The sequence below is a fragment of the Delphinus delphis genome, chromosome 10 (assembly GCF_949987515.2).
Source record: "Delphinus delphis chromosome 10, mDelDel1.2, whole genome shotgun sequence".
Taxonomy (NCBI): Eukaryota; Metazoa; Chordata; class Mammalia; order Artiodactyla; family Delphinidae; genus Delphinus; species Delphinus delphis.
Window position 1 is genome coordinate 8,132,427 of NC_082692.2, and position 20,259 is coordinate 8,152,685.

Consider the following 20,259-nt stretch of genomic DNA (forward strand, 5'->3'; position numbering starts at 1 on the left):
TGGTAAGTCTTTTGTTCCCTTAAGATTATGACTGTTCTAGGGCAGGCAAGCATTGCGGCCAGGCTTACATCACGAAATGGCTTAGGCCAAAAATGGCTTCTTACCTTCTCTTTCTCTGAGGACGCTTTACCTTACCTGCTTACAAGAGGACAGGGGAAAGGAATCAGTAGAAGAATGGAAAGGTATGGCAGGGAGCAACAGACTCACAGGAAAACATGAAGGCTATAGCTGGCTCCTTCTAAAAGTGGGATACACGGTTATCCTCTTTTCTTTGGGGGGCACCTCTTTAACGAATGAGTGTAATCTGGCGGAATTGAGGAGTTTTAATTTCAGAGTGCTTGAGATTATGACATCGTCCTGTTTCGCAGGGGTTTGTTCAAGCCAGTGCGGCAAAATCTTCACTTGTGGGTCGTCTGTCACTTGGTCTCAAGGAAGCAGCTGACTTAAATTCGTAACTCAGGCGAATTAAGGGCAAATCCATGTCCTTAAGTCCCTCGCGGGCCATTTCCGAAATACATTAGCTATAAAAACATAGAACAACATCTATTACACGGGAAATAGGGAGATTCCGTGCCTCTGACCCCTTTCTTTGGCAGGGACGTTGGTATTTCCTCAAAAGTCCCCAGTATCCAACCTCCGCCCCCAGCAATAGGGCTAGGTTCACAGGCAACCAGTTTTTCAGTCAGCTGCCTGCCCTTTCTTCCTTCTTCGTGCTTCGTCGGTCACGGCTTTAAACAAAACGACTGTGCGTTTGAAATCACTCTGGCGCTTTGGCACAGCGCAGGAGGGGCAGCCAAGGGCACGGGTTCCGAGAACAGCAGTCGGTAGACAGAGATTCTGGCTTGAGGAAAACCAAAGGAACGGGGGGAGAGGGAGGGAGAAGCAAAGCAGCTGAGTGGGAGGTGCATTCTGGGAGTTGTAGTCCCCTTGGGGGTGCCCTCCTCAAGGTTCCACCGGGCTCTGCACTTCAACTCCCAGCAGCCCCCGCGACGCAGAGGCGGCGAGCGGTGGGGGCGCTGGGTGATGAGCTGCCGCTGGGGGAGAGGGCCTGGGGCGGGTAAGCGCCGCAGACGTCGCAGGGAGACGTTATCTGTGGGCAGTGGGGGTCGAGGGACCCTCGGGCGGGCGGCGGCGAGGGCCGGGTGGCCGCCGCACGTTCCAGTGCGCGCCCTCTGTCCCCTCCACGGGCGCGCGGCGTCCGCCATGGAAGCACATCCGGCTGCCACCGGGGTCTCCGGGCGCCGCGTCCCCGGTTCCCCGGAGCGATGAGGAGGTAGGGGCGCCCCACGTTCCTCCTCCCGCCCGCGCTCAGTCGGCCGGACCGAGAAGGACCGTGGGTCTGCCGGCCGGCCGGCCGCGGTGCCGCCCCCGCGCCGCCCCTCCCCGCCTCGCCTCCTGGGGGCGCTGCCGGGCGTCCTCCGCTCATGCCGCCCCGGCGCCCTGCCGCGCCCGGCGCCGGCCGCTGAAGCCCCGGCCGCGCCGCCCGCCCGTCCGCCGGCCCGCCCGCGCCCACCGCCCAGCCGCCCGGAGCCGGCCGCCCTCCTGACCCCAAGATGTGGCACAGCGTCGGGCTGACCCTGCTAGTGTTCGTGGCAACGCTGCTGATCGTGCTGCTGCTGATGGTGTGCGGTGAGTGAGGAGTCGCGCGGGGCAGTTACACTCCGCGGTACACACGCCGGCTTGCGTCTGGTCGACTGGCTTGTTTTGTCTGGTTTAAAAGAAAAAAAGAAGGCCTGGGTGGGCAAGTGTCTTCAAATCATCTGTTTTTCACTTACCTCTCGGGAGTGAGCCCTGATCCACGACAGGCCCGCTGTCATCCAGGAGAGGGAAGAACAGCATCCAGGGCTGGGCATCTTGACTCGGGCTTAAAGCAGGTCCTGCTTCACCGGCAGGATGGCCATTCTTACCGCAGTCTGCTTAGATTTTAACCTTGGCCTGTATCCGAAGGTGAAGTGATTTGATTACTCCTTTTTCTTTTTTGACACGTTCTGACTCTGATGGTAAAGCGAGGTTTCAGTACCTTCGTTTAACCAGGGGCAGGGACAGAGTTGGGTTTGAAGCACGCGTGACATTTTTTGTTTCCTTGGAGTTCAGGCTTAAACTAAATTCCAAGCAGAAATGTTGAGACGCGGCAGGACTTAGAAACACCGGCTATATTAAACTTCCAGGGTCAGGTAACCTAACTCTTAGTTCTGTAATAATGGTGCTGTTTTGTTTGGTGTGATTTTTTTTTTCCTTCATGGAACGAGAGGACGTGAAACTTTTTTCTCAAGGTAATATTAGCGCGATTGTAGTTTTTTTTTTTAACGCACAGTAACTGATAACCACAGCTCTCTTAGCCAAGTGGCTGAGCAGTTGTGAAAATTTGGTAAGTGTTTAGAACCAGATGTCAGTGAGTATTTTTTGATAATTACACTATTGAAGTAGGGGTTCAGGTTGATGCAGTAATTTGGTCAGTATTCAAAATACTATAGGGCTTATTCATTGCATGATTAATGTACTAAATGCTCAGTATCAGCCATGTTTGGAGACACTCGTGCATATACATGTATAGACATATTTGTATTTATACACTAGTATGTATATTTTTAATTTTCTTGCTTTTATACGTGCATAGACATGTATATGTATTTGTATTTATATACCTGTATGTATATTTTTAATTTTCTTGCTTTTACTAAGGCACTAGAGTTAAAGCTTCTAACTTACAGCCTTTCTTTTCTGATGATAAAACAATTGGAAAGCCTTTCTCAGTTTCCTGCTTGTGATGTCAGGATTTTGGGCTAATTGTAGGTGTTTAAGATCCTTGAAGTAAGGAAAACCAGATCTATGTGATTTGTTTGGATGTGAGGAAGGAGGTAAACATATGCTTTCTTTTCTAACTTGAAGAAGCAAGCTACCTGGAGATAGGAATGTAACATGTAAACCATGTAACAACACCTTAGATAGAATATTTGCCAAACTTGCCTTTGGGGCCTCAAAATTCCGAATTGCTGCATACATTAGACTTGCTCTCTCCGCTCCCAATAGCTATTTGACTTAAATTTTACTCATTTTTCTAAAAGTACCCTGCCTTTGGTTTCAGAAAACATTATAGAATGAGAGGTGACCTATGGTAAGTAAAAGAATGCCTTATTTTGATTGAGATGGTCAAGACTAATAGCTCTAAGAAGTAATCCAAGCACTTTTTTGTTGGGAGAGTGAATGACGTGATAGCTTCATGTTTTGACTAGGAGGGGCCTGGGGCTTAGGAAGAGGCGGGAAGGATCCCACCAAATTTGAGAGAGAAACTAGGGTGTTGTATTAGTGTGCTAGGCCTGTTGTAACGATGTACGACAGACGTGTAACAGCAGAAATTTATTTCCTTGTAGCCTGGAGGCTAGAAGTTGAAGATCGTTGTGTCAGCAGGGTTGATTTCCTCTGAGGCTTCTCTCCTTGGCTTGTAGATGGCGGTCTTCTCCGGGACTTTCATCTGTGTGTGTCCATGTCCTAATCTTATGTAATAAGGACACCAGTCATATTGGATTAGGGCCCCACCCTTATAAATTCATTTACCCTTAAATAACCTTTTAAAGGCCTTGTCTCCAAATATAGTTACATTGGGGATTAAAAATTGATGACACGGGTCTGCCCCAAGAAACTCATAACCTAGTTTATTCTAGAACTCTGACCGATTCTTTCACATAGTGAATTATGATTTTCAAATTTCAGGTTCCTTAGGGAGGTCTACCTTCTCCTGTCTCTGTTGATTGTACTTTCTTGCTTTTCATTCATTCTAAAAATATTTTCCACTCCCACTGTTCACTGAAACTGCCCTTGTCAAGGTTCATAACAAATGGCTTCCATATTACCAAGTCCATGGTCCCTTATGAGTTGTAATTGTATTGATACGTAACCTCTCATACTCATTCTATACAGGTGAGCATTCCTTCCATGAAGCGTTTCTCTTGGCTTTTGTACACTATACTTTCATGGTGTTCTTCCTACCATAGTGGTTAATTGTTTATCTTTTCCTGGCTTTTCATCCGCTAGAATTTAACTTTTTTTGATCACAATCTATGATAGGAAATAAATTTTCATTGCTCCCAGTACATTTGTAAGTATATATAGATAAATTACGTATATCAATTAGTTATATCCACATCTATCTACCCATTATCTCTCTTGTCTCTGAAATAAAAATTTTACAGACTAGTACTTGCCATTACTCCATGAGATGCATGCTATTTTCTATTGTATTTTTATGTTACATTACGTTATAATACAAATATATAGTATTTCTATTTTCGCCTTACTTCTGTTCTCTTACTCATCTTACCCAGTTCTAAAGATTTAAATAGTAACTGTAACTGATGACTAAAATTAAATCTACAGCTCTTATTCTTCTCCTGCGCCCCAGGTTCGTGCATCAAACTTTTATTCTCAATATCTCCACTTGAGGATCTAATAACCATCTCAAACTAAACACATCTAAAACAGAACTTTTGATTTCTACCATCTGTTTCTCCCTCCCTCCTCACATGTTGTCAGCAGCCAAGGACTTGGGTGTCATCCTTGGTTTTGCCCTTTCCTTTCCTTATAAATATCAACTCCATCTGGAAGTCGCGTCAGTTTTGTCTTTTTTTCTTCTAGTTTTATTGAGATGTAATTGACATACAGCACTGTATAAATTTAAGGTGTATAACATTATAATTTGATTTACATACATCATGAAATTATTATCATAGTAAGTTTAGTGAACATCTATCATTTCATATAGATACAAGATTAAAGAAATAGAAAAAAAATTTTTTTCTTCCGGTGATGAGAACTCTCAGGACTTACTTTCTTAACAACTTTCATATAGAACATACAGCAGTGTTACTTTTATTTATCTTGTTGTACATTACATCCCTAGTACTTACTTTCCTTATAACTGGACGTTTGTATGGTCATCCAATCCCACCCCTCCTCCATCAACCACAAATCTGATCTCATTTTCTTGAGTTTGTTTGTTTTTAAGTATAATTGACCTACCACACTGTTAGTTCCTGTTACGGGACATAGTGGTTTGATATTTCTATACATTTCAAAGTGATTACCATGAAAGTCTAGTTACGTCTGTCACCGTACAAAGATATTATGTAAATATTTTTTAATAGATTTATTTTTGTTTATAGTTTTTTTATAGATTTATTTTTATTTATTTATTATTTTTGGCTGTGTTGGGTCTTCGTCGCACGCGGGCTTTCTCTAGTTGTGGTGAGCGGGGGCTACTCTTCATTGTGGTGCACGGGCTTATTATCACAGTGGCTTCTCTTGTTGAGGAGCACGGGCTCTAGGTGCGTGGGCTTCAGTAGTTGTGGCATGTGGGCTCAGTAGTTGTGGCTCATGGGCTTTAGAGCACAGGCTCAGTAGTTGTGGCGCATGGGCTTAGTTGCTCTGTGGCGTGTGGTATCTTCCCAGACCAGGGCTCGAACCTGTGTCCCCTGCATTGGCAGGCGGATTCTTAACCACTGTGCCACCAGGGAAGCCCTAGTACATAAATCTTGATGTTATTCCCCACTCTGTACATTTCATACCTGTGACTCATTTATTTTGCAACTGAAGTTTGTACCTCTTAATCTCCCTTACATATTCCCTACCCTTCCCCCCACCTCCTCCCCTATGGCAACCACCTGTTTGTTCTCTGTATCTATGACTCTGTTTCTGTTTAGTTATGTTTGTTCAGTTGTTTTGTTTTTTAAATTCCATGTATAAGTGAAATCATGGAGTATTTTTCTTTCTCTTTCTGACTTACTGCACTAGCACAATACCCTCTAGATCCATCCAGGTTGTCGCAAATGGCAAGATTTCATTCTTTTTTATGGCTGAGTAATATTCCATTGTATACATATACTTCATCGTCTTTATCCATTTCCATTTGCATGGAATACCTTTTTCCATCTCCTCAGTCTATGTTTGTCAGTTTTGTCTGTGGTGGTTTGAATCTGCAGATGTGGAACACATGGGTACGGAGGGCTGACTGTATTTTATGTGTTTGTTTCTCCCAGTTAGGGCGTAAGCTCAGTGAAGACAGGGACCTTCTTTGGCTTGTTCACCGCTCTATTCCTGGATCCTAGAGAGTAGAAGCATGTAGAAGGCCCTCATACATTTGAAGAAGAAATGAAGACAGATTCCTCAATATAAATTATTAAATTTCTATTACAAATACAGTCTTAAATGTGGTACAAACCAAGGCTGTCTCAAGGTGGATAACCCTTGTATTACTCAATAAAATACACTTAATGAACTGTTATGTTCAGGTGCTGTGATGGAGGTCATGAGTGTCCAAAAATTACTAAAGCATAATCCCTAGTATACTTTCTTAACTGTTTGGTAGAATTAATTTAGGCCAGGACTTTGGGGAAACCTTTTAACTGCAATTCAGTATCTTTCATTTGGGCTAATGTTAGGCTATTCCAGTTACTTGTTTCTTCTTGAGTGAGCTTTTGTAGTAGTTTGTGTCTTTCAAGCACTATGTCTATTTAATCTGAATTAATGTTCTCTCATTATCGTTTAATATCTGTAGGATCTGTGGTGATGTCTTCTCTTTCATTCTTGATATTGTTTATTTGTGTTCTTTTCTCTTGTTTATCACTCTGGCTAGAGGTTTATAAATTTTATTGATCTCAAAGAATCTGGTTTTTGGTTTTATTGATTTTTTTTATTTCTTGTCCATATTTTATTTCATTGACTTATGCTTATATCTTTAGTTTCTTCTACTTATTTTGATTTTAGTTTGCACTTCTTCTAGTTTCTTATGGTGGAAGCTTAGATTATTGATTTTAGACCCTTCTTATTAAAAAAAATAGCTATTTGATGATATAAATTTCTTTCCAGGTATTACTTTTGATTTTTTTAAAACAACTTTATTTGGTTCAAAATATTTTTTAGTTTCACTTGTGATTTCTCCTTTGAACCATGACTTATTTAGGACATTTTCCCCCCATACATCATTTTCTAGTTTAATTTTGTTATGGTGAGAAAAGTGTATCAAGTTTAGGAAGGTTTACACTTAATGAGACGAATTAATGGTCTGTTTTGGTGGATGTTCTGCCTATACTTGAAAAGAATGTTTATTCTGCTGTTATTGAGTGGAATGTTCTGTACATGTCAGGTCAACTTGGTTGATAACATTGTTCAATATCAATGTTGTCAATAACATCGTTCAGCAGGTCTTTTTATCAGCTACTCTGTTACATAGTAGAAATCTTAAGAGCTCTGAAATGGATCAATTGGTGAAAGTCATTAACCACTTAAATTTATGGTACTTTTGGTGTGTGTTGGGGTTGGAGGATGGAAGTTGAATGGTTTGTTTGGACTACCTACTCTGTGCCAGATACTCTTCTAAGACATAGAGGACATAGTGGAAACCATAGATAAACCATAAATTTTCTTTCCTTAAGAAACTCATGTCTTGGGGGGATGACAGTTAGTTATTAAGACAATGAAGGATGGAAGTGAGCATGAAATGCTAAAGCAGCCACCCAAGAGAGTACTCTACTGAAGAGATAGTACAGTAGAAAGACGCAAAAATTATGTGTTCATGATGCTTAAAAAGCTCAGTGGCAGTGGTAGTAACCTCTTGTCTGTGGAGTTTGCCCTGGAGAGGAAGAGATTGGAGCCTAAGAGATGGTAACAATGGATAACATTTGATGAGTGTTTATTATGTGCGGGCATTCTTTTTAGGTTCCACACATTAATTCTTTTTATTACCACATTGACTCTGAAAGTGGGTGCTGTTGTCTCTATTTTATAGATGAGGAAACTGAGGCACATAGAGGTTAACTTGCCCAAATTTCGAGTGAGCTGTTGAGTTAGGATTCATGGCCAAGCAGTGTGGCTCCAGTGTGCCTCTGAGTTATAAGAAGTTGTGGTGGTAATCCAGTTGACAGATAATAAGGATTTGACGTAGGATAGAGAATGGCACTAGGAATATAACGAAGGAAACAGATGGGAGAGCGTTTATTAAGGTAGAATCTATAGCACTGAAGTAAAGCAGGGTAGGGCTGAAATACGCTCTTTCCCACCTGAGAGATGGGGAAAGGATACAACACCCATTACAGAAATGTGAACATCCGGAGAAGGAGCTGTTGAACGAGTATACTTTTTAAAGATGTCTTCAAGCCAGAGGTAGAGATTCCTTCCTGGGGTTTAAGAAAGGTAGAAAGTGTGGATGAAAAATTTGGTCATCCTCTATAATAGGGGTAATATTTGGATCTATGGGAGTGTTGTGATCACTGGAAGGAGAGGAAAATGAAAAGAGGAGAGGTTTTAAAGGGAACTTTAAATCTGTCTTCCATTTACTGGGTAACAGGGTTTTGGGTGTGGAGGTATTTCGGTTCCACGTTGTGTTGGGTCAGCGATGGTTTCTCCGGGGGCTTGTCTGCTGGGGCCGCCCAGTGTGTCTTTACAGAAGGATGTGCAGTAGAGGGAGCTTGGTGGGAAGGGTTGGAGAGCATGATTCTGTTTTCACTTTGCCTGTGTCTTGGCCTTGGACATATTACTTAGCAGTGAACCTTAGCTGCCTTCTGTGTAAACGGAAAATAAGGTTATAGGATTGAAGGTGGAAAAGAGCTTTATACAAATCAAGATCGGTATTGAGCCAGTCAGTTAACCACTTAGATATCATCATGAAGGTGGGATTAACTCCACGGGAGGAATGATTCCACAAAGATAAGAATTTTTTGTTCTACTGCACCTGGGCTTTTTGAACTAAAAAGATCTTGGGTAGGAAATCATATTCTCATTCCCTAATTAGTGTTTTGTGTTTTAGCCATACTTTCACTATGAAAATATGAGAAATTTGATACACTTATTGAATTCATTGCTGTTTTGCCGAGCTAGCCCTTTTCAATGGTTATGAGTCACTTTGAGCCTTTGATTTCTTATCTAGAAAATGGGGATAATGATTCCTAGTCTCACTAATTCAGAGGGCTAATGAGAGGATTAAATGAGATGTCGAATGTAAAGCATTTCATGAACTGAGAACTCTGTGATTACTACTGTCCCCTGGGTTTGTGGTGTGTTGACAGTGATGGTCCGTCGTTCAAGTTCATCTGCCATTGCTACCCTTCTGCTGCCAGCACATTTATCTTGCATAGAAAAACAATATACGGTTATGTTTCATGAGATCCGTCCTGTGAACTAATGCTTAGTTACTGGCACACACAAGTTGAGTGCTTATTTGCTTATCCCAGGACACACGCCCTGTTGCCAGCCGGTTTTTCTGACTCACAGACTTGCCTTTTAAACTATGAAAAACTGCAATACTTGTTTTAACAATTAGTGTAAGTTTTTGACTAAGTACATATAATTGTGGACAGTCCTTCTCCCTGCCCCCTCCACCCCCTCCTTTCTGCTATTCCTCTGTCCCTCCCTCCCATTTTTCTCTTACAATCTCAGGATAAGGTATAAGACCCACGCCCCACAGAATAAGAGTAGGTAGGGAGTTTCTCGTGTCTGCATATCAGGTTTGGGTGGGAGGAATTGTAGGAGCTGAACTTCTTTTTTTTTTTTTCCGGTACGCGGGCCTCTCACTGTTGTGGCCTCTCACGTTGCGGAGCACAGGCTCCGGACGTGCAGGCTCAGCGGCCATGGCTCACGGGCCCAGCCGCTCCGCGGCATGTGGGATCTTCCCGGACCGGGGCACGAACCTGTGTCCCCTGCATCGGCAGGCGGGCTCTCAACCACTGCGCCACTAGGGAAGCCCGATCATTTGATTTTTGACTACCAAGACAATTTAATGGAGGGAAGAACAATCTTTTCAACAAAGAGTTCTGGAACAGCTTGGTATCCACATGCAAGAGGATTAATTTGGATCTCTCTCTCTCACCAAAGTTAACCAAAATCGATCAAAGACCTAGTGTAACAGCTAAAACTAAAACTCTTAGAAGCATGCATAGGCATACATCTTCATAATTTTGGGTTAGTCAGCGGTTCCCTAGATATGACACCAAAAGCACAAGCAACAAAAGAAAACAAGATAAATTGGATTTCCTCAAAGAATAAATGATAAATTAGGCTCCATCATAATTAAAAACTATTGTACTTCAAAGAACATTATCAAGACAGTGAAAAGACAGCCCACAGAATGGGAAAAAAATGTTTTGCAGATCATATATCTGTTAAGCGTCTGGTATCAAGAATATATAAAGAACTCTTACAACTTAAAGAGACAAACAACCTGATTAAAAAGTAGGCAGAGGAATTTAATAGACATTTCTCCAAAGAAGATTTACAGATTGCCAATAAACACAAGAAAATGATGTTTAACATATTTAGTCATTAGGGAAATGTCATAATAAAAGCCACAATGATAAACCACTTCACACCCACTAGGATGACTGTAATAAAAAAGGCGGGCAATGAAAAGTCTTGGTGAGGATGTAGAGAAGTTGAGAACCTCTTACCATGCTGATGGGAGTGTAAAATGGCACAGCTGCTTTGGACAAGACTAGCAATTTCACAAATGGTTACACATAAGTTACCATATGACGCAGCAATTCTACCCCTAGGTATAGTGGACCATTGAACAACATGGGTTTGAACTGTGTGGGTCCACTTAACATGCGGATTTCTTTCACTAAAGACACACTGCAGTCCACTACATGATCTGAGGCTGAATCCTTGGATGTGGAACTGTGGATATGGAGGGTGGATTGTAAAGTTTCAGGTGGATTTTCAGCTGTGGGGAGGGTCTAACCCCTGTCTTGTTCGAAGGTCTGTTGTATACCCAAGAGAAATGAAAACACGTCAGTGCAAAAACTTGTGCAGTTGGTCATTGCAGCCAAAAAGTGGAAACTACCCGGGTCTGTTAATTGGTAAATGGTTAAAACTAAATGTGATGTGTCTTTACAATGGAATATTATTCAACAATAAAAAGGAATAATGTGATACATGCAACAACGTGTTTGATGAACCTTGAAAATATATGCCAAGTGTAAGAAGCCAGGCACACGAGACCACGTACTGTGATTCCGTCTGTATGCCACGCTCCAAATACACAAATCCAGAGACAGGAGAGTACATTAATGGTTCCCAGGGGCTGGGGAGGGAGGAACTGGGGAGGGGACTGCTAATGGGTATGGGGTTTCTTTGGGGGTCGATGAAAATGTTTTGGAGTTTGATAACGGTGATGGCGGCACAACCTTGTTAATATGCTAAAAACCATTGACTTGTACATTTTAAAATGGTGAATTTTATGATAGGTGAACTGTATCTCAATAAAAAAGATAATCAACAACAAAAGAGAAGTCACCCCAGATCCCACTGCCCAGGGACAGCCACAGCTCCTGTCGATAGAGCAGTTTACCAAATGTGGGCTCGGTGCTAGGCGCCTAAGCCCTTTATTTATTTATTCCTCACAGTGGCTTTATCAGTCTTCTGTCAGGCCTGGGCCCCCTGACCCCTCCAGTGCTCTTCCCTCTACCTCGCTGTGCCTATTTTTACAAAGAATTTTGAGTGAAGAGAGAGCTTGCTGATTTGGAGTATCGTTAAAATACTGTCTTACAGAGCTAGGTGCTTTCCTCACACAGTTGACTAAAATATATTTGTGGTGTGGTTCAGTTAGCACTCAGCCCTCAAGCTTAAAGGAGGTCAAAAACTTGAGAAAAGGGTTAAATCTCTGAAGTTACGTTTTTAGTACCAAGGATTTTATGTTCATCTTTCCCCCCAGAGATTATAAGAAAGAAACAAGTAAAATTAGAAACTTCCTTAAGTGGCCATTCATCTCGGCCTTTGTAATGCTGGGGTAGAAAAGCTGGTTGGATTTTGTTTCCATAAAATGCTAGTCATCAGAATATGCTATGGTCCATTGCTTTTCTATGAAACTAGAGAGTTTTAAAGTAGAAGGCATCGAGAATACACGCTAGCATGGAAAACTGTTAGCAGTGGTTAGTTTTGTTTATGAAGTACTCTTTAACATTTCAGGGCAACCAGTCATGGCTTCAGGAGTTTTATCTCCTGTGTTCTCCTTTATTGACTGTTAGTTCTATATTAGTGGACGTCTAAAACTTAAAACTCCTTGCAAAAACAAGCAAAACTTGGTTAGTAATTTTTTTTTTTTTAGGAGAGTTATTCAGACTTTTTAATGGCTTTGACATGAAAACACTGTATTTTTTAAAATCTTGAATTTAAGATACTGGTACTCTGGCTTTTCATCTTGCATTGTGTAATTAAAGAAAATTTATTAATTTTCTGTGAAAGTTTATTATTTCTAGAAACTTCCTGAATAGTTTGGTCCTGAGAAGTTTTTACCAAAGTGCAGGTGATTTAGTAAATCCTGCCATTTACTGTCTTGCTTTCTGATTGAAGCACACTTGTTTTTAGTAAATACTGGCATTGGGGTGCGAATGTCCAGGTAAATAGCGAGGTGTATTCTTTCTTCCCCAGGAAAATGCTCTCAAAAAGTTGAGTTTAATACAATAAACACTCTACTTAGATATCATAATCTCATTATAAATTTGATGTAGATGGACCAAGCTTGAATTCTCAATTCCATAAAGGCAGAAACTGTTTTTGCCATTCTGTAGAATCCCAGAGTTTATCTTTATGCCGTGTCCATAGTAAGTGCTTGATAAATGTTTGTTATATAAATTGTAATCACATATACGTTTAAATTACACATACTATTTCGTAACACACACACCCCACACACAATTAACTGAAATGTTCCCAACTGATAATACTGTGTGTCATAATTTCTCTTAATGTTTTTATCTCTCTTTAGGTTGGTATTTTGTTTGGCATCTTTTTTTATCAAAATTCAAGTTTCTTCGGGAACTGGTGGGAGACACAGGATCTCAGGAGGGAGATCATGAACCTTCAGGGTCTGAAACAGAAGAAGATGCTTCATCATCTCCACACAGGATCAGATCTGCTCGCCAAAGGAGGGTACCTGTTGATGAAGGCCACTGACCTGAGCCGTGGTCCTCTGATAGTGAATGACAAAGGACACTGGGAGTCTCTCTCTGTAATGACTTGGCTTTGCAATCTGCTAAAAGATTGAAGAACATTCATTCTTGGATCTTAAGTCCAATTCAAAAAAAGATTTACATGTAAGCCATATGAAAACAAAGGGAATTACAACCAAATTGGACCATTGCAGATTTCATCATAAAGATAATTTTTGCTTATATACTTCTACATATATACTTATTCTTTGACTCTTGGGCTTATCTTCTTGCACTGGTGTTAATCTGGTAAATATTACAGGCTTGAAAAACCATATTTTATTAATATTAGTTCTATGTTGTACTTTTTTTCCCCGCACATTATACCTTGTCTGAAATCGGGATGCATTTTATGATTACTGTCAAGCAGGCAGTAGTCATGGTGCAATTATCCTCGCCTGTGCCTGTGTGGACTTAAGGTTTGTCCTGTTGTTGGTATCAAATGTGTCAGGTTTAATTGGCTTTTAAAAATGTCTTCAAAAAGATTACACTATGATTCGGCATTGAAACGAAAAGTTATCGTGTATGCAGAAAAGCATGGAAACAGAGCAGCAGGGCGTACGTTCGATATTAGTGAAGCAAATATCCGTCGCTGGAGGAATGACCGAAATTCCATATTTTCTTGTAAAGCAACAACAAAATGCTTTACGGGACCTAAGAAAGGAAGATACCCACAAGTAGACGAAGCTGTGCTACATTTTGTCAGTGAGACACGTGCAAAAGGACTGCCTGTCACACGCCAGGCGATGCAGCTGAAGGCAGGAGAAATTGCCAAAACCCTTGGAATAGATGAAACAAAATTCAAAGCAACAAGAGGCTGGTGTGATCGATTCATGCATCGAGCAGGACTGTCGTTAAGGCGTCAAACATCATTTTGTCCAGCGCTTCCTGCTGATATTAAACCGCAGGCAGTGCTGGAGTGCTGTATTAAGAGATGCTGCATTGCCGGCACTCTTGATGATGCCAAGGGTGCTGTGGTCTGGGAGAATGCAGACACCGATGGCTGTGATTTGAGTGATTCAGAGGAGTTAGACTCAAGACTGTGAAGTTATAGTCATAACTTAACCAACTTATTTCATCATATACTTTCTTTACGTATGCACAAGATTGACGTGATAAAGATCTGTTTAACTCTAAAAGCTGTTTGAGTAAATTAAAAAAGTAGACGTTCTACAGGATACACAAGCATTGTGTCATAGTTTAATTGCCTATGTGTTTTCTTAGTGATACATGTGGTGCGTCTTACAACTGATGGCATCTTAGGTTAGGAAAAAAAGTAGTCTGTAAAGTTATTTTTCTTTCTAGGATAGCAATTATTTATTGGGGACCTTAATTCTGACTCTTAGAATGTTGTTAAAATAGTTATCCTCTGTGAGATACATTTTGGAGCACCCTATTCAAGATTTTAGACTAGTAACTTGGGAATCTAGGCCCTATCCTCTACTTTAGGAAGAGTAGGATTAGTTACTCCTTTTGTATGGGAGGACTTCATGCTCAAGGCATGTGTTGTGGAGAAAATACTTCTTCACAAACAGCAATTCAGTGACAAGACCTCAGAGGTACTGGGTATTGAGGAAAAAATAGAGAGTGGGTGAAAATGCCTGCTTTACTGTAAAATGATTCTTGCCAGGTTCCCACGTTTGTCTTCACTGAACTTTGGACTGCCTGTTGCCTGGGGAAGGGAGATGTGGATTAAAGAACCTTCCTGTTTAGTGCTGCCTGCTTTATACAAGCATGAAATGCGAAGCCAAGTTATTTTATTAATCCAAGTTCTTTTTACGTTTTAAACCTTTGTTTCTCAAGAACTAGTCATTACAGAATATCACCTCTATTTTATGATGGTGTGTAATTTTGTTTGATACCTCATACTTCATGCTGATAGTTTCGTTTGTTTATTAACAGTTCATCTGCTCTGCCCTAAGGTGGTGAACACCTCTGCTGTCATTGTAGCCCTTTGGATGTACTAAAAGGGAATTTACAGAGTATAACTTTACTTTTAAGTATTTGCTAAGGAGAGGTCCCTAGCAGCTGAGAGTGGGGCACAGTCTTTGTCTTTATTTCCTTAGTGGATGCAGTTTTCTGTTTTTATGTGACTATATTGATTAACAGAACAGTGACACAAGTTTCAAGCATTAATTTGAATGCTTCATACTAGCTAAGTATCACATTAAAATGCTCATCAGTTAGAAAGAACGTTAATGCTTCTTGGTGCTGGGAGGATATTTGAATTAGATCTTTTGCAGTCTGATATTTGGAGCTGTGGATTCCGCTTTGTAGTGGGTACCTTAGGTTTAGGTAATGGTTGCTGACACACTTTAAGTAGCTGGTAAACTTCCTCTTGTGTCAGTATTAAGAATGATGGCCGATATAACCCCTAAAATCTGCAAGGGTCATCCACAAATTAATCCCTGAAAGATGTACATGTTGGTATTATTTATTAATATTTATGCTTTTATGGATGTCTTTTTAAGATAGAATTGTGTGAAATGTTCTGCTTAACTTGCTTGGGAAATATAACCAAAGCATATTAATAGCTCACACTCTACCGTGTTTTAACTCTTAGGAAAGTGAAGTCACTGCTGCCAATATGAGAATTCTACAAACGAATTCCTTTGTTTAAAACGTTTTTTTCCCCCCAGTACACTCGCCATAGTACATATTTCTAAGGCCACTGAGAGAGGCAGGAGAAATAGTTGTTAACACAGAATTATTTGTGTGATATAGTGTTTTTGTTCTTTTTCCTGTTTTAGTGCTTTTGTAGCTGAACTTATAGAACTCATTGTAAGTGCATTTTCAGTTTCTTAGTAGGAGACGGAGTAGCCTGTGGTCAGTTTTAAAGTTTAGAGGGTCCTGAGCATTAAAGACACAAGTATTAGTCTTGTTTGAATCCTCACAAACAGTGATGGCGAACAAGGACGTCATCGTTTGAGGATTAATTCTAAAATGAGGATTCTGGTGGGTGCTTTTCCTTCCCAACCAGCCATTTCCAAATCTTTTTCTTCTTTTGCTTCTGAAACTTTTGTGAAGATTGCCTGTATCAAATTTATTGGTAGCATTGCTCTGATTTCAAGGCCAAAAAACGCTAAGTATTTGTGTGACATTGTTAAATAAGGTTTTTAATATTTACATAAAGCTAAAAATAGAATTCATCCAGTGGATTTTTGTAGTGATGTTTTCATGGTGGAAACATAAATACGTCATTTTGTGGTGGATAGCCAATTTATAGACATGCTGACCCATTTCTTCAGGTGTTATCAGATTTAAAAACAACTTTGAACTGTTATTTTGCTGAAAGTTGGGAATATGTTAAGTAACGGATTCACAAAATAGGGCATTTTAAACCAAACTGTGTTGAAAGGTTTGAAAGTAGTGCATTTTTACTTTTAAGAGCAACAGTTTTTGAAATTATTTTAAGTCAACAATGCAGTATTTTTTAAAGTCAGTTTTTCTTAAAAGGTGTTTTAATGTGACATGTAACCAATGTAACTTTAGCTTTTGACTGGTAAACTTCAAGTGCTTTTATATTTCAGGTTGACTTTAAAAAGCCAATGAGCAGTACTCAGAGGTTATGGATCCTTAAGCAATTAATGGAATAGTATTTTGTTATGGAGTCTAGGATTATTGTCTGCCTTTAAAGTATTCTATAGTTTTTAACTTAAAGCATAAAGAGTAACATTTTATCTTATATTAATTTAAAAAGTTGCATTTTGCATTTGTTACTATACATGTGTCGCCTGTTTTATGACCAGTGTTTACCCCTCTAAGTCAGTTCTATGCATAACCATTCACCAAATACTGCTGCTCTGGTTTCTTAGAGGAAACATTCTGTGCTATGCTATGATGTATTGTCATCTTGCTGCTTGACAAATAGGTTTATAAGGAATTAGAACTGTGTGTGTTAATAGTACCTTTGTATAACGAGATGTAAAATTAGAGATGAGGCTGTGTAAACGATTATTCACTGTTTTAGAACTGGTCAACACTATATCTAAAGCTTCTGTGGTTTGTATGATGCTTCACTTTACACAGAATAAATTAAAATGAAAACAAAAGTTGTGTTTGTTTCATTGATAAAGAATAAGAAGCGTGAAGGGTACCTTGGACATGAGGGATTGGAAACCAGCCACTTTTACCAGTGGTTCACCCTTCACCTCCTTTGTCAAACTCTAAACATCTATAAGAATTAAGACAACCTCTCAGTAGTATTCCTAGTGCCATGAAAGTAACTGACTTGGAACCTAAGGGCACATAGCATTAGAGCTCATTTACACTTCAAGTTTAGCCTTTTTCCTTCTCACGCTTTATCCAGTACCTTCAAGATTGTTTTGCAAATCTGTTTACCATAGATCATGTCTCACATTTTGTTAGTATTAACCACCAGGAAGACTGAGTGAGGGAATGGACCAAAGCCAAGTGAAAAGATGGAGGGATGCCTTGGAACCCATTTGCAATAGGAAACCATGAATTGCAGTGGCTGAGTGCCAAGTACTGATTTTTCTTCTGCAGTGCTCGGCTGCCAAGAATGTAGAATGGAAAAAGTGGACCGTGTCAGGGTCAGGCTTTGTCAGGTAGGAGTGTCCAAAGGGCACGGTCACTTGAGATTGCCGGAGACTGGCCGTGGGGTTTGGGCTGGGTTGCGAGAGAAGTCGGATCAGTAAGGCACTGATAAATGGGGCAAATGGAAAGGGATAGAGACTGAAGATAATAAAATGCATGTGCCGTAATGTATATAGTGGATAGAATAGGAAGTTTGGGGTGGAGATTAGGACTTTAGAGGTGAAGCAACCACGGCAAAGGGGAATCTGAGAACTGTGACACGTTCTAGGGTGTCATGTGCATTGTCATCATGGCCACTCATAGTTCTGCATCGTGGCTGGAGTTGGGATGGAGAAGACGACCATGACCTGGGGGACCAGGTCGGGGACTTGGAGGACTGACCTTAAGGTCGGGGATGTCAGGTGGCCCTTAAAAGGAGGAAGGAGTTTCCTGAAAATGAAAGAGGATCTGTGAGAATGGTTTCTCTTCATCCTGTCCCCCAGCACCTCTCCAAGCCAGCACGTGATTGTTACATACAATTAAGTACTTTGGTTATAAAAATGATGCTGTTTATGGAGAACTTTGCTGGGGAAGGGGGAGGAGAAAGGAGTTGAGGACAACAAAAGCTTCTCTAAGAATCTTAGGGCGGAGTAGGAGTTCTCCAGGGCTCTGGACAGGAGAAAGGGCAGGTGCCAAGTCAGAGTTGAGGGAAGATGCCTTGTTTGGAGAACCGTAGATAGTTGATTGTTCCTGGAATGGAGAGTGATTATGGGGTGCAACGTTTTGAAACTGGAGAAGTAGGAAAGATCTAGGTCATCAAAGATCTTGTATGCAATGTCAACGGCTTTGTTTAACGTGCTAAGTGCTGGCTGTTCTTGCAGGCACCTGGACAAAGTACAGATGGCTTAGGAAGCTCATGCTGACTGCCCCGAGGAGGTCTCCTTTGGAGACACAATGGAAACAGGGTGATAGAAAGCTAGCGGCAGGCTTGAAAGGAGTGACGGCCATGGGAAGTTTGAGGACATGAAGAATCCACAGGGCTTGAGACTGGGTTGTGAAGGAGAAGTGAAGGATGATTTCAACATTTGAGATGGACAACGCTGAGGGAAGTGTATGGAAGAAGTAGGCTTGAGGCTGGTTGAAGGGACATGGAAGATGAGAGTCCAGTTTGGGGCATACATATTTGTATTTGAGGTGCTTACAGGCCACTGGGTGGACAGAAATACTAAACAGTTGTGAAAATGGTAAGAGGGCCATCAGTGATCATCAGCGTGTGAATGCAGTTGGAGCTGTTGGCAAAAATAGGATCTGCCAGGGAATAAGCCAGAATAAGGAGAGACCCAAGGAATGGCCCCTAAGGAGCATCAATATTTCAGAGGCTGGTAAAAGAAAAAGAGGCCACCAAGGACATTGAGAAGGACTGCGGAGAACCAGGAATATACCTGGAAGGCAGTGTGCTTGAGGCCAATGAAGAAAGAGCTTGCAGAAAGAGCAAGTGTTAAACTGATATATATTAAAGAATGATGCCGCTCAGATCTGATTATTGAGAAATTGGGGTAACCTAGTTCTGGCAGAAGTCTGTGCAAAAGAAGATGTGAAATTTCTGCAAGGTGACAGTGGGGACAAATGGAATAGATATTGACGGGAGTCAATTGGACAGGGTTTGGTGATTGATTAGCTATGGAAGGTGAAGGGCAAGGATGAATCATTGGTGGAGGGCTGAGGGAGGGCATGGGTGGAGCATGTTAGAGGGGATACGTCCAGGTGCATGGAAGACCAATGGAAATGGCCACCCTGAGGATACAGGTCAGAACTGAGTTCCTACCCAGATGCTGTAACTTGATAGTTGGCAATTTATTTAACCTCTCTGTTGCCTGGTCTGCTGAGTGAGAATGAGAACGTGCAGGGCTATTGTAAGGAGTAAATTTTTAAAAACACCTGTTGAGCACACTTCTTTTAAAAAAAATTTTTTTTTAAATAAATTTATTTATTTATTTTTGGCTGCGTTGGGTCTTCGTTGCTGCGCACGGGCTTTCTCTAGTTGCGGCGAGCAGGGGCTACTCTTCATTGCGGTGTGCGGGCTTCTCATTGCGGTGGCTTCTCTTGTTGCGGAGCACGGGCTCTAGGCGCGTGGACTTCAGTAGTTGTGGCTCGAGGGCTCAGTAGTTGTGGCTCGTGGGCTCAGTAGTTGTGGCTTGCGGGCTCTAGAGCACAGGCTCAGTAGTTGTGGCGCATGAGCTTAGTTGCTCCGCGGCATGTGGGATCTTCCCGGACCAGGGCTCGAACCTGTGTCCCCTGCATTGGCAGGCAGACTCTTAACCACTGTGCCACCAGGGAAGTCCCCACACTTCTTAATATATAGTAAGCAACCCATAGCTTCACTCCCACCCGCCTTTCCTTACTTCTTACCTTTGTGACCGAGGCAGCCTCCTAATGACGGCTTGGTCCAGGGGTTGGTTTCGGTTCACTGAGAAGAGTTGAAATGGCGAGAATCACAAAAACACATACGTTCATCCGACAGTCTTTTGAGGTAAGGCCTAGGCTTTTTATCACTGAATATAGATCCATTGAGTTCAATCTCATTTTCTTTGCAAAAGCCAGACTTATAATTCGGCGATCTCCAGTTTTGTTCTCTTAAAACCGGAACGAGAACAGAGTCTTGCAGAGCAAAGATTTTTACTGTAGTGTTTTTCCGTCTTTGACAGTTGCCTTGCTTGTCCCTAGATGGACAGGATTTTTTGCATCTTGT

General features: G+C 41.4%; 1 protein-coding gene across 1 annotated transcript; it reads left to right on the forward strand.

Moving 5' to 3' along the window:
- Positions 1 to 1,524: 1,524 nt before the first annotated feature.
- Positions 1,525 to 17,020, forward strand: SMIM13 (small integral membrane protein 13). Its single transcript, XM_060023645.1, has 2 exons — positions 1,525 to 1,629; positions 12,752 to 17,020. The coding sequence occupies exons 1-2, from the start codon at positions 1,554 to 1,556 to the stop codon at positions 12,937 to 12,939; spliced, it is 264 nt and encodes an 87-aa protein (XP_059879628.1). The 5' UTR covers positions 1,525 to 1,553; the 3' UTR covers positions 12,940 to 17,020.
- The last annotated feature ends 3,239 nt before the right edge of the window (positions 17,021 to 20,259 follow it).

What these genes read in the sequence shown, in the direction of transcription:
- SMIM13 (XM_060023645.1), top strand. Translation starts at nt 1,554, where the DNA reads ATGTGGCACAGCGTCGGGCTGACCCTGCTAGTGTTCGTGGCAACGCTG. An exon ending in GCTGCTGCTGATGGTGTGCG is followed by an intron (nt 1,630 to 12,751) that starts GTGAGTGAGGAG and finishes ATCTCTCTTTAG; the next exon opens with GTTGGTATTTTGTTTGGCAT.